The sequence below is a fragment of the Syzygium oleosum genome, unplaced genomic scaffold (genome assembly GCF_021117445.2).
Source record: "Syzygium oleosum isolate NSW1041296 unplaced genomic scaffold, Sole_v2.1 Sole_v2.09, whole genome shotgun sequence".
NCBI lineage: Eukaryota > Viridiplantae > Streptophyta > Magnoliopsida > Myrtales > Myrtaceae > Syzygium > Syzygium oleosum.
Window position 1 is genome coordinate 9,987,889 of NW_026607493.1, and position 13,558 is coordinate 10,001,446.

At 43.5% G+C, this 13,558-nt stretch overlaps 2 protein-coding genes across 6 annotated transcripts; one reads left to right on the forward strand and one right to left on the reverse strand.

Annotated features, from left to right (window-relative positions):
* The first annotated feature begins 707 nt into the window (after positions 1 to 707).
* Positions 708 to 6,061, forward strand: LOC115662118 (cyclin-dependent kinase G-2). Of its 5 annotated transcripts, XR_008817155.1 has the most exons (7): positions 708 to 855; positions 1,312 to 2,764; positions 3,198 to 3,333; positions 3,422 to 3,510; positions 3,612 to 3,723; positions 3,808 to 4,205; positions 5,003 to 6,061. XR_008817155.1 is itself a non-coding variant. In XM_030584324.2 (5 exons), exons 1-5 carry the CDS (start codon positions 1,302 to 1,304, stop codon positions 3,916 to 3,918), a joined length of 1,911 nt encoding a protein of 636 aa, XP_030440184.2. In that variant the 5' UTR covers positions 862 to 1,301; the 3' UTR covers positions 3,919 to 4,316. The 5 variants fall into 5 exon arrangements, 1 of the variants encoding a protein (XP_030440184.2); XR_008817153.1 differs by lacking the exon at positions 708 to 855 and having other exon boundaries at positions 862 to 2,764; XR_008817154.1 differs by lacking the exon at positions 708 to 855 and having other exon boundaries at positions 862 to 2,764; positions 5,185 to 6,061.
* Positions 6,062 to 11,406: 5,345 nt separating this feature from the next.
* On the reverse strand, positions 11,407 to 13,534 carry LOC115667090 (LOB domain-containing protein 42-like). The gene is made up of 2 exons (XM_056314742.1): positions 13,526 to 13,534; positions 11,407 to 12,823 (listed from the first exon to the last, which is right to left on the reverse strand). The coding sequence occupies exons 1-2, from the start codon at positions 13,532 to 13,534 to the stop codon at positions 12,203 to 12,205; spliced, it is 630 nt and encodes a 209-aa protein (XP_056170717.1). The 3' UTR covers positions 11,407 to 12,202.
* Between the last annotated feature and the right edge of the window lie 24 nt (positions 13,535 to 13,558).

The following is a 13,558-nucleotide window of genomic DNA, read 5'->3' on the forward strand; positions in this document are numbered from 1 at the left end:
AGTTTCCAAAAATTTGAAATCGAGAATAACTAGTCCGGTTCCCGGTTCCACATAAGAAACCGACCGGACCAGTAGACTGGCCAAGATTTCATAATCTTTTCTTTTAAAGTAAACTCTTATTAGTAAATTATTTTTTTCTTTTAATATTGGGAAACTCCCTCTTACTAGAAAAAATTACCGGTTCCGGGACTAATCTTGGTGGGCCGGTTCCCAGTTCCACAAATAGGGAACCGACCTGCCCAGTCCTATCCTAAGTTCCAAGGTGGGAAACGACCGACCACCCTAGAACCGATTGCCCCCGTTACAAACTGCGATAACTCATCCGATTTTTAACGCAATGGATCCCATCTGCTTCGTGTTTTTGCAGCAAAATGCACATTTCGAAAAATAGATGGACGTTAATTCGTGAAGGGGAAATAATACTGGGCCTACCGAGTAGCGATCTTGTTTATTCGGCCCATCCACCCAAGGAATGCACAGTTCGAAATATAGATGGATGTTAATTCATATCGGTCTGGCCCGTTATACCAGTTAAGGCCCATAAGCCCAAGTACGGCAGAAATGAAACAAGGCCCAAGCCCATGATCTCACCTTCGCCGCGGGGTCAAAAACGGGAATATCACATTATTTGGGGAGCAAAACGAAAGAGGACAAATAGGAGGAGCCACCGACCTTGACCCGACACGGGACAATAAAAGTAGTGCCGTCCATCGAAGGAAGCACATTGAACGCGTTGAGTCGACGAAGATTCTCTTAGGGTTTCGTCGTCCCCTCGAAGCATCCTGCGATTGCGATCGGTACAGATCCTCATCGTCGCGACGCCTCTCCTGCGTGTCTCTCTCTCTTCATCCTCCGGTAAGGCCTTCAGTACCTGCGGATTTCGAAGGAGCGACGGTCCGAAAGCCTCGTGTCTTCGCGTCTAGGTTTTTACTGATTTCCTTTCCGGTTTCGTTGCCGATCTGTCCGAATCGGTTCTCGGTTGTCTCTCCGTTGCCGATTGACGTCCGATCTGCAGCTTCCGTTTCGTGTTCTGTCTCATATACTTTTAGATTGCAACTAGGTTCCTAGATGATCTGCTGTTGACCGGAGGGAAAAGGAAAAAAAAGAAGAAGGAAAAGTGGGGTCGGGCTATTGGTTAGGTTCCTGTCGTAGAATTGTGTGATTTTTATGATTGGGTTTTGAAAGGGTGATCCGTTCAATTATTTCATTTTTGCTGTCGGTTTGGGGGATCGTGGGTTATTTTTTGTGTGTTGAGACGTCGGTGTGGGTTTTTGATAAAGGGGGTTGTGGTTGCAAACAATATGGCAACAGGGAAATCCCGTGTCTCTAGGAGATTGGATTGTTCCTCTTCCTCCAGAAGGGATGGTCGCGATTTGGTCCGCGCAACTTGTCGCAGCGAATTTAGCCTGCACCGTGGCCATGTGGCTAAGCGGAATGATGGGCGCAAGATGGAGTCCAAGAATCGAGATAAGGAGCATCAGCTTGTTGAGGTGCAGAGTGGTGCCAAATTGTACCGAGATGGTGTCCAGCCTCCCCCTGAGAAGAAGAGGAAGTTCTCCCCGATTTTATGGGACGTCAAGGACAGGGAAATCAGGATATCGTCCAAGAACAGAGTGGTTTCAGCTAGCACTATTTTAAGCCCTCCCATGGCTCCATCTACAATGTCATCGAATGATGAGTCAGGTGGCTGTGTTTTGAACTCCTCTATCTCATTGGATCAGGTACATGGATCTGATCTTCCTATGGGTGATCAATCTATATCTATGAATGGGTCTGGATGCAAGGCTCTGGCATTGCATCAGGAGCAAAGTGAGGGTGGTGATCAAGATGACAGTATGGTCGAGGATGGAGAATTTGTTCATGAGAGAAACATCTCAATGTCACGATGGGCATCCGATAGTGATTCACCGAGACTTATCTGTGCATCCGACGATGAAGAAATGACTCTGGATAATAGAGCATTGGTCACAAATAGGTCAAGTCCAGAGAGTGGGGAGTTTCTGCCAGGAGGCTCGGTTCATCGGACCAGGTCCTCTGGATCTGATGAGATTGGGCTGGCTGGTAGAGCAAGTGTAGGTGAATCTGAAGATGGTGGTGAAGCTGTCGTCATGGATGTTGACCACACTTATCTTAGCAATGCAGACAACAACCAGGATGACACCGATGATGAGAGCAATAGAGAGCATCAAGTGTTTGAAGCGTCCTCGTTGCCTGCAAGACGAAGTATAAACATGCTTGATTCTTGCAGAAGTGTCTTCGAATATGAAAGACTGAACAAGATCAATGAAGGCACTTATGGTGTTGTCTACCGTGCAAGGGATAAGAAAACGGGGGAAATAGTGGCATTGAAGAAGGTGAAGATGAACAAACAGGACTCTGACGGCGGCTTTCCCCTAACATCATTGAGAGAGATAAACATTTTACTGTCTTTAAATCACCCTTCTGTTGTAGGTGTTAAAGAAGTCGTTATGGGTGATGCTGATAGTATATTTATGGTCATGGAGTACATGGAACACGATCTCAAGGGGCTGATGGAAACAAGGAAGCGTCCTTTCAGTACAAGTGAAGTCAAATGCCTGATGCTTCAGCTATTGGAGGGTGTCAAGTATCTCCATGATAATTGGGTGCTTCATCGGGATTTTAAGACATCGAATCTTCTTTTAAACAACAAGGGAGAGCTAAAAATATGTGACTTTGGGTTGTCAAGACAGTATGGGAGCCCATTGAAGCCATATACTCCTCTGGTTGTTACCATGTGGTACAGGTGAGCTTCATGCCTTTTCTAATAATAAAAACACGCAACATGTGTGGGAAATTGGGCCATTCTTACTTCTTGAGGATGACAAGAACCAAGTAGCATGTTACCAATTAGTGGTTAATAATACTTAGGAATTCATGAACATCTATTATTCCACATCACTTAATTTAGTGCTCTTCTTGCAAATTTCCATTTGCTTTAAAGATTGTAATTTCCAATATGCCAGCCTAGAGAATCCTGCACTTGTTTATTTTAAGCTCGATCTTCTTGGGACTCTACTTGGGTACATAGAGATAGAGATGGCTTAGTCATGTTATGGTTCCTTTTTGTACATTGTAGTTGCCTTTTCTTTTCTTTTTTCATGCAGAACACATTGGTACTTCTGAACTTTGCAGTATACAATTGTGGTTGAGCTTTGGCAGTATTTTCTGATGTGCAGGGCACCCGAACTTTTATTGGGAGCAAAACAGTACTCAACAGCAATTGATATGTGGTCAATAGGGTGTATTATGGCTGAAATGTTGGCCAGTGAACCGCTATTCAAGGGAAATAGTGAAGTCAATCAGCTTGACAAGGTAGAAACTTAGGCGTAATAGGTCCTTTATCTTGTTTTGTCAAACTCTTTGTTCAGCGATTTTCTTATTTGAAAACTGTGCTTTGCAGATTTTCAGGACTCTTGGCACACCCAGTGAGAAAATATGGCCTGGATTCTCTGAATTGCCTGGTTCAAAAGCAAACTTTGTTAAACAACCGTAAGTGTTATGTATTCACGGTATTCTATCTAGTGCTTGGCTGTGGCTCTTTTTAAGACAGCATGTTATCTCATTGTTTGAATATGATGTGTACTCTTCAGGTATAATTTGTTGCGAAAGAAGTTTCCAGCTGCATCTTTTACTGGAACTACTGTTCTTTCCGAATCGGGGTTTGACTTGCTGAACAGGCTTCTGACATATGACCCAGAGATGGTATTTCTCGTGAAGCTTGTGCTTTACAACTTACAAGTACGCCGTTGTTGTCCGTACTTATCAATTTCTTTTTTCCACATGCAGAGAATAACAGCAGATGAAGCCCTTGAACATGATTGGTTTTGTGAAGTTCCACTGCCTACTTCTAAGGATTTCATGCCGACATTTCCCCCTCTGCATACTGTTGTTAGATGATTGCCTGCGGCCAGATTGGATTTTTGGACGAAGAATTTAACCTGCCATTGCTCCCTGGAACAATTTGATTTGTTTGTGATGGATGTCTTTTTAAACCTCCTGCTTTGATTTTTAGGCATCCAGAAAGATTATCTCGCTGCAGGAAGAGTAACTGCAGGAATGCATAATTGCATTTTCTGTCCTTGGCAGGAACCTAGAGGAATTGTTGATGGTAGTAACAGTGGGAAACTGCTCCGGTCGAACAATTTACTACTATTACATCTTCACACCTCCCTTGAGTTTGCAAGGTGTGCAAGTTGGTTCCCAACTTTTTCTTGTCTTTTCTTTTGGTTGAACCATCACGGGTTCAAACTTGTGTAAATATGCAAAAGTAATAGTCAAATTAAGTTCTGATGCAACTGTCTTTTTTTCTGATAAATGATGTTCGCATCATGATTTCTTGACATTATGTCTAGTACTCAAGAGCTTACTAACAGATGAAGAGATGCAAGCGATACTAGGTATTCATGCCTATGAGAATTAAATCCCTTAAGGTATTGAATATGCAATGATCTGACAAAGGTTTTCGATTCCTTTTGTATAAACTCATGCTTCTGTTGTTGTGAGAAGGCGGGTTGCATTTAGTTTCTTCCCTCGGTATTGGTTAATCCATCTAACAGAAGTTGAGATGACTGTTTAGATTTCTTAGGGAGGAGCAGAAGCCCTGAAATTCCATTCCTTGTTAGTTGTAAGACAAACTAAGTTATGAGGCTTTGTATTGAATGATGATATGTCAGCATTTTTTCCTTCGTGGCATCAACTGACGGATAGGGTCTCTTCTATCTTTGAGTTGACTTCTTCCTATTAAGATGTGGAGTTCCTTTTTCTTTATATCTCCATGCCTGTTCTCGTACCTCTTTACCTAAAATTTAAAATTTGCCTCATGGAAGCTCCAGTCGTTTTACTGCTTTGCCATTTTACCTGTTGTTGGAACCGTCCAAATTCAGAAAAAAAGGATTGAAGTCCTAAGTGCTCTAGTTGAAAATGCCTCTCTCTCCTTTTAGTGAATTTGTAACATCCCTCGTCTTGTATTTATCTTTTGAAGGGGGCTCTTTTTGTACTTATGCTTCTAGAAGATCCACTGGATGGTGGCTTTGGGAGTGCAGGGATTCTTCAATTTAATGCCTCTGAAAGAGTGGAAAGCTTATTTTTGCGATGTCTTCTTGTTATACCGTTAGTTTCTTTTTGGGTGTGGTTTACAATATTCTTTTTATTGCTGTGATGAAGGTAGTCAATTGGCCTGCAATTGATGGAGCAGTTTCATCTTTGACAGCACTAGTTGGATGGCGTGCTTCTTTTCTCAAACCTGCGTTTATCAGGGGGTCTTAGTCTTTAATTCTTTTGGCAATGCTTGCTTCAATAAGTTTATGTGTTAGAAGATGTTGTTTCTGCCGTATGTCTTTGCTGCTACAAAATTCTTTGAATAGATCTTTTATTCATCTGTCTGTATTGTTCTACAATGACAGCTGACTTTCGCTAGATCAACCTTTCCAGAACAACAGCCATACAGGATCACCTCCATGTGAATATTCCAATTCACCTGTCTGTTCTGCTCCTCGGGAATTTATCAATTTAGCACAAAAAGTTTTCTTGCATATGATGAATTCTCTTCATGTTAAGTCTACTGGGTTGTATTGACAGATGTATATGTTTAAGAAGGGCATCTTATGGAGCTGGTGCTGCTGCCATAGTGCGAGGCGAGTGCTTCAATCTCAACTTCATTTTTTTCTCATTGGTCTCGTTACTTGTTTCCTAGCAATGTTTGTGTCATACTACTCACAACAGATAACCAGGAGAGCTGTTAAATTCCATTACTAGTAGTTTTTCTGGTAATTTTTCCCAGACCGAGATCAAGGAGAGATGTAAATCGCATGTTGTCGCCAAGCAGTGCAGAACTGAGGTAGACTTGCCTAATATGCTTTGTTGAATTTGGTGAGTTAAGCGTGTTGGTGTCGGATAGTTGAGGCTGTCTACGTGGTTTTGTATCCGGAAGTAACAGTTATGTCTAACCCGCATTGCACGCTCATTGCTTTTTCCTTGGAAAATTTTTAGTTAAGGGTGATAATTGGTTGGCTGGAAAAGTGAATTGGTAATGTGAGTTGGATCTTTCCTTGTAAAGAATCATAGGTAGTTCTTGTTGGAGATGGCGTGACTATGGTTGGAGCAGCAGCTTTTGATGGATGATTGTGAGAGTTGTCTGTGTAACACCTGGAACTGTCCCTAATTGTTTGCATGCGCAAGCCACTGATGAAGTTACTACCCATCTCTAGTCTCATCACAGGCTAGAAATGGCAATGGCCATTGACAGGCAGTTGCATCAGCCCATATCTGGGATCAGACCTCCGTATTGAGCTTTACGGGGCCACAGCCAGGCTCGTTTATGTTCATGGGCCCAATTGGAGGCCGAATCTGGGCCTTTTGGTCGATGTGCTTTAAGCCACGGAGTCAAACTCAATTGGAGGTTGAGGAGCAAAGGCCGAATTACCGAAGCTTCCTAAGAAGCTAGAGCCATTTCTATTCGTCCCGATCCAATTCATTCCCCCACCCCCATTTTCTTCTTTTCATTTTTAATGATGATGTAGGTGTCTGAACAATATGAGAAAATATTCCATGGTTTACAATCACCACGCCATATGCCTACGTGGTGTAAATATTCTCGCGTGGATCCATTAAGAAATCGTCACGTGGCGTCTGACGTGGAGAAAGAGAAAGCCTTATCATGAAGACTCTCTCCTCTGAGCACCTATTGCCTCAAAGAAAACTAAGCAAGTCACCTCGCATTAAATGCGAGACTCTCTTCATTGATTGCTATTTTCTCCCTCTCCTCGTTCTTTCCTTTTCTGAGAATGGACGCCCTTCTCTCTCTCCCTCTCCTTAATTCAAATTTTGGATCTCTCCCTTCGATCTAAAAATTTGCTCCTCCGACCTTCTGCTCCAGCATCCATTGCTGCTCCGGCGTTCCAAATCCTTCGTCTCATTTGGAAGATACCCTCTAGAATTTCCTTTTCTTCTACGTTCTCATCCTGTTCTCTTTCACTCGGAGATGCTCCTGCCAGTCGTTTTTCGTCTCTTCTGCGAGAGTTCTCTAAGGACATTATCGAAGTCAAGTTTGTCCATGCTCAGATCTTGTCAATGACTCTTACAATGAGCAAGTTTAGCTGCGGAACTTGTCCGGGTTTATCATGGTTTGGGTTGCCTTGAATATGCACGCAAGGTGTTCGATCAAGTTTGGCCCTCTGCTCCGGCGTCCGTTGCTACTCCAATGCTCGCCGCAACGACGGGCACGTTGTTCAACGAATCTCGGTTGTTTCAACGTTGAAGAGGTTGTCGAGTAGTCGGGGACTTTGACATTATGAATGTCACGCCATGGCCGTTGTTGCTACCAGCGAACGAGGGTGAGGACAGTGAAGACAAAGGTGGTGGCGAAGGAGAGGACGAAGTTGGTGTTGCCGTTGAGCATGTGAAATGGAGCCTGTAGCAGGCGTTTGCTTTTTTTTTTTTTTTGGTCAGGCATTCATTTTGTTGAGGAGTTGAGTTGTTGAGTTTTGTTGAAGAGGTTTTGCTTCTATTTCTGGTTTGGAGCACTAGAATTTATCACTAGTTTTTCTTATTTTTTCCTTAATCTGTACCTTGTACAATTTGAATAAGATTTTAGTTTTGCAACTATATTTCTGGCACTAAATTGTTCTTCCTTTCATATTTTGTTGAAGAGGGCCGATCACAATGTCCTCTTCTCTGTCTCTAGCTCGCCCAAGCCAAGCGCATCGAGCTCAAATTTTCAAACTTTCGGACCAGAAGTGGTTCTCAAGAAGTTGGGCACTTCGTTTTCCTTCCTCTTTTGCCATCTCGAGTGAAAAGTTCCGCGTTTTGCGTGTTCCTAACACATGATGGTGTGCATGCTCGGTCGATGTTAGTATTCCTAAACGAAAGGCTCTTACCTTTCGGTGGAAGCCAATGGGAGCTTTTTGAAATCCATAACTGCAATGGGGATGTTTCATGGGGGAAATGAAGGAGACGCTTTAAAGATATGGTGGGTGGGTTGTTTGGCTTCTCTCTTGGAAACTTGAAATGACAATGGTGGAAGACCGCAGTCATGTGATAGAAGATGGTGAAGTGTATATGTGGGATTTTTCCCTGCCATTTTGTTGATTAAATTCCGAGTTCATCGCTTGGTCTTCTTCAGCCAACATTGACTGCTTTCGGGGAGATTTTAGGGGAGCTTTATCGTGGGTTACACCTTTGAAAATTTTTGGAGAAGTAAATTTTTTGTCAGGTAGAGATTAATAGGTTCGTTTAGCCAACCCTATAGAGCTTGGAATGGAGTGAAAACAGGCATCATTTGGTGAAGAGAAAACTCAACAACTCATCAGTTCTAATCATATCTAGTACAAATCCGTGAACAGAAGCAAAACCTCTTCAACAAAACTCAACAACTCAACAAAAGGAATGTTTGACCAAAAGAAAAAAACAAAAGCAAACGCCTGCTACAAGGCTCCATTTCGCATGCTCAACGGCAACACCAACTTCAGCCCTCTCCTTCGCCACCACCTTTGTCTTCGCCTGTCCTCACCCTCGTTCATGGCAGCACCTAATGGCCATGGCGTGACATCCATGATGTCAAAGTCCCCGACTACTCGACATCCTCTTCAACGCTGAAACAACTGAGATTTGTTGAATATGTCCGCGATGGCGGAGCTGACGGCCACGTGGCGGAGGTGACGAGGCGGAGCTGACGGCGATGAGCGGAGCCGACGGCCACAAGGCGGAGCCAACAACCACGAGACGGAAGCGACGGCCACGAGGCGGAGCCGACGACCATGAGGCGGAGGCGACGGCGACGTAGCGGAGGCGACGGCGACGTAGCGGAGCCGACGGCCACGAGGGGATAGGCCGTTCGCTTTTCGCCGGAAGGAGGAAGCAAAAAACACAAGCGAAGACGAAGGAGGAGGGAGAGAAACAATCTGGGAAGGAGAAGAGTTTCAGAAAGTGAGGGAGAGACATTTCATTCAAACTTGAAAAAGAACGAGGAGAGAGGATAACAATTAATGCTCGTGCCTTCCCCAGGTCTTCTTTGAGCGGGAGTAGGGGTGTAGAGGAGAGAGAGCCTCCCATTAGGGCTTTCTCTTTCTCCGTGTCTCTCCACGTCAGATGCCACGTGCCGATTTTTTAATGGATCCACGCAAGCAAATATACACCACGTGGGCATGTGACGTGGTGATAATAAACCACTGAATATTTTCTCAGAGGAGAGAGTCTTCATGATAAGGCTTTCTCTTTCTCCACGTCAGACGCCACGTGGCAATTTCTTAATGGATCCACGCGAGAATATTTACACCACGTAGGCATATGACGTGGTGATTGTAAACCATGGAATATTTTCTCCTTAACAAGTGACCCCACCTCGACAGAGCTGAAAAAAAAAAAAAAAATGGCATCCATTCTCGTAGGAATGGATAGTTACCCAAAGCCCATAAAAATTATAGGCTAGAAATAGCCTCTCGTAGTCTCAAGATATGAAGGCAGACTCCAAAAACACTATGCAAATACAAAGACAAGCTTACCGTGCCATGCATGTCAAGCAAACTATTTTGCGTAAGCTTTAAGAACTGTTGAACTCATCATGGAAAATTCACTCTTTGGTTCCCATTATACGGAAAATGTGAAGTTTTCGGAAAATGTTTTTTTAATGACATTTTTAAAGAAAATGATAATATTTTCCGTTGTTCAATTGGGACATGAAAATGAACTGGAAAATACTTTGTCATTTCGTATCCGATTTGATATTTTAGGAAAAATTACCAAAAAAATCCGAATTTTTAATTTATTTTTTAGTTAATTTTATTTTTCTTTTTCTTTTTCTTCCTTGGCCTATTGCCGGTCATAGGCGAGCTAAGTGGGGCTTGAGGTTGTCAAATGTCTATGAGGCTCTAGAGATCTCGGGCAAGGCTCAACCTCGCCTATGGCCGATTGTCGGCCGTCGATGTGGTTGACGACTAGTCGAGAAAGAAGAAAAAAAAGAGAAAGAAAAGGAAAAATGAAAAAAGAATTAAAAAATGGATTTTTAAAAAATATAAATAAAAGGAAGTGGTGTTATTTGAAAGAAAATAAGATGAAAAAAGATATGCAAAACCAAAGAATGCAATTAGCTAAGAATCGCATCAATTGCCACATTAGAAGCATCACAATCAACTTCAAATGTAGAGAGTAAATTATTTCCCTTCCCATTAGATGGTTTAGGGTTCTCTCTATTTTGGAAGGACCAAGCTGATTTTGACTCCATCTTTCTTAAAAATGTAAGTATTCTTGAACCCATCATGCTTGGATTTTTTATCAAATTTGCCAAGGCCTCCCAATAAGCAAGCATCCATGGGAACAACATCACATCATATTTCATCATTATATTTTTTCCAATGTAGAATTGAACAAGACATCTTTTATCAACAGTTACCTCATTCCTTTTGCGATGCCAAGAGAGCTTGTAAGGTTGTAAGTGATTCTCCGTCTTGAGATGCTACTTTTTCCACCGTTTCGCTAGCCATTACGTTCGCAACTTCCTCCATCAATGTTAACATCGCACACCTTTCCATGAGAAGTGCATATAGTGTCAAAGATGTTATTGCGAAGCCAAGCACCGTCTTCACTAGGAGTAGCATACAAGACCCAATGAAGAGACTCTCCTTTATCTCTATAGGTAACTTCGTCTTCCTCCTCCGACCCTTCATTGGAACTAGGGGAGCTTTCATGATTGTCTTCTTCAAGCTCTTATTCTACAAGAGAGACAATCTTATGATTTGGACAATCGGAGGCAATATGGCACTGGAAACACTTGGTGCTCCATCATTCTTTTGAAGTGACTTTGAAGCGGTTGCCTAAGTATTAGAAGTAGAGATACTCTCCCCTTTGAAATAGCCTTCTTTGTTCAAAGACCGAGAGCTATTACCAAGTGCTTATTTTAGTTGTCGTTCCACCTTAAGTGCAAGTTGACAGACTTCATTAGAAGTCCAATAAGGTTGAAGTCGGATAACATTACCGATTTCTGATCAAAGTCCACCGATGTAACGAGCAACAATTTACTCCTCTGGCTTAGAAACATCACAAAGCATCATAAGGTGATCAAATTCTGTTATATATTCTTCCACGAATAGCTCCTTTTGTTAGAAATTGTCAAACTGGAGGAAGGAAGTTTGACAATAGTTTATCGGTAAGAACTTTTTCTTCAATTCTTTCTTCATTTTTTTCGAAGTTACGATATGGCTTCTTCCTTCACGATCTATTTGTTTCTTCAAATGCTCCACCATTTTGAGCTTGGTGGAGACTAGCTTCACCTTTTGATCATTTGGAATTTCTTTGTAGTCAAAAACTCTTTCTACAGCATGCAGCCAATCCATAAGTTCTTTCGATTGCATATTCTCTTCGAATTCAAGAATATCAACCTTTACATAAGAATTTTGCTAAATTCCATACTGACATCGAGGATGTCCTTCCTCACTTGAAGCATGACTTCAAGTACCAGCAAAGGGGTTAACATCCTCTTTATTGAAGAGAGCATCATCTGAATCATGATACGAATCATCATGTTCCAAAAGTTCAAAGTGTTGCAAACACTCTTATAGTTTCTGCACTTGTCTCCTTAAATCATCCACCCCACGTCTTGCAGGTCTGTTTCTCAAGCTATAGAAGACTCGACATTTGGTCCATGTCGATGACGACCAGCCATTGAACCTTGCTCTAATACCAATTTGATACCAAAGAGAATATAGAGAAGTATGAGGTAACACAATTGAGAACTTAACGGATAGGTCGCTCGCCACTCATAGGTTATCAACCTAAGAGACAAGAGTAATACTCGTCACTCATAGGAATCCACCTAGGGATAAAGAGCAAAACAAGAAAAACTTCTTGTTCTCAAGCCAAAGGCTCAAATAGTTTATGAATCAACCAAGTCGCGTCTTTTCATTCATCATAGCATGCTTATATAGATGAGCATGGAACAACCTTCCAAGCATGAGTAATTACTATCACTCATTGGAAAGACAAAAAGACAAAACTAGTTTTACTAAAAAACAACTATAATTAAATAAGGACTCACTAAACCTTGAAAATATGAGAAACATATATAGTTGGTTGACTGTCTCCAAGTTTTACTAGTTTCAAGGTAACTTAATTAATGGCCTTCAAGGAGTGCTCCGGCATCAACCTGGCCCTCAAAACTGCTCGTCTCTCGTCTCACAACCGACCACTTAGATCAATGTTGGCTGAACTCGAGCTCCCTCGGATGTGACGGCGGTTTGATGCCCAGACTTAGCTCCAAATGGAGTTGACTCTCCGGACTCTCCTCCACCGGCCGGTCGAATTTCAGCATCCGGTTCGGCTTGCCTAGGTTTGCCAGTGTAGCCTCCATGGTCTCCTCGAAGGAGATCCTCTCGGCCTCCACGGTGTCCCGACTCGCCACCACTGCTGCCGTAGGCATCACCCACGAGTTGTGGCTCGTCTCCCCGTGGATGGGCCCTGGGTAGATCCACTTGCTCCCTTCACCGCCGAACAGCTCGTCAGGTTCCGTCTTCGGCTTGGCCTGATTCGATGACCGCTTGAACCGGGTCCCAGTCCTGATCTTGTGGAGGTCTCCGGAGCCGGATGTCTTCCAGTCGTGGCAGACATCGCAGTTCTTATGGTGGGGCCCCGTGGAGTCGAGTGAAGGCGATTGCAAGAACTGGGAGGAGCCCTGGAGCACCGCCTCGACGACCGACTGGCACTGGGCCCAATTGCCCGACCAGAGCAGCTCGACCGAGCCGTAGATCGGGTCGATGATCCGCTCGCAGGCCTCGTACAGCAACGAGCTGAAAATGGCTGTCCAAGAAGGAAGACGCTCTCAGCAACCCTCGACCGCGGCAATGCGAACAGATTTACTAAGCGCATCTTCATTCCCTCGATACGATAACTCAAAGTAGAACCTATCATTTCCTCTATTTCTTTGAAGGAGAAGGATTTGATACCTGGGCAGAGGTGGTCGGGGCCAGCGGGAAAAGTATCAAAAAAAGTCCTAAAGCTATTGTATTGATGCCAATTTAGTTATAATCCTTTTTTTTTATGTCAATTTAGTCCTAAATCTTTTATTTTTGTGCCAATTCAGTCCTTCCAGTTAATTTTGATCGGATTTTGCTTAAGTGGACGTTGGCTGGCTTACATGGTACTGCCGGCGATGACGTGAACAATTTTTAATAATATTTTAATATATTTTCGAATTTTTTAAATATTTTTTTTCTTTTCTTTTTTTCTTCTTTTCTTCTTCCTCCAGCCAGTTGCCGGTCCAACGAGCAGCTGGAGGCCAGGGCCGGCGAGCCCCACCGGCCTCTGGTGAGGCTCGCCCTCGCTAGTGGCCGCGACTGTCAGCAGCTGGGCGAGGCACGACCTTGACGGATCTAACGTGGTCGGGGCTCGACCCTCGCCAGCCTAGCGCAAGGCCGCCCTCACACTGGGCTGGCGAGGGCGGCCTCGCACTGGGTTGGCGAGGGTCAAGCCGCATCGACCATGGGCAAGGCTCGACCTCACTAGATTCGGCGAGGCTTGCCATCGCCATCGCCGGCGAGGAAAACCTCGCCGC

Excerpts from the sequence above, each read along its gene's own strand:
- LOC115662118 (XM_030584324.2), top strand. The coding sequence starts at position 1,302 with ATGGCAACAGGGAAATCCCGTGTCTCTAGGAGATTGGATTGTTCCTCT. Across the intron at positions 3,334-3,421 it reads AAGTCAATCAGCTTGACAAG|ATTTTCAGGACTCTTGGCAC; the intron begins GTAGAAACTTAG and ends TGTGCTTTGCAG. Across the intron at positions 3,511-3,611 it reads GCAAACTTTGTTAAACAACC|GTATAATTTGTTGCGAAAGA; the intron begins GTAAGTGTTATG and ends TGTACTCTTCAG.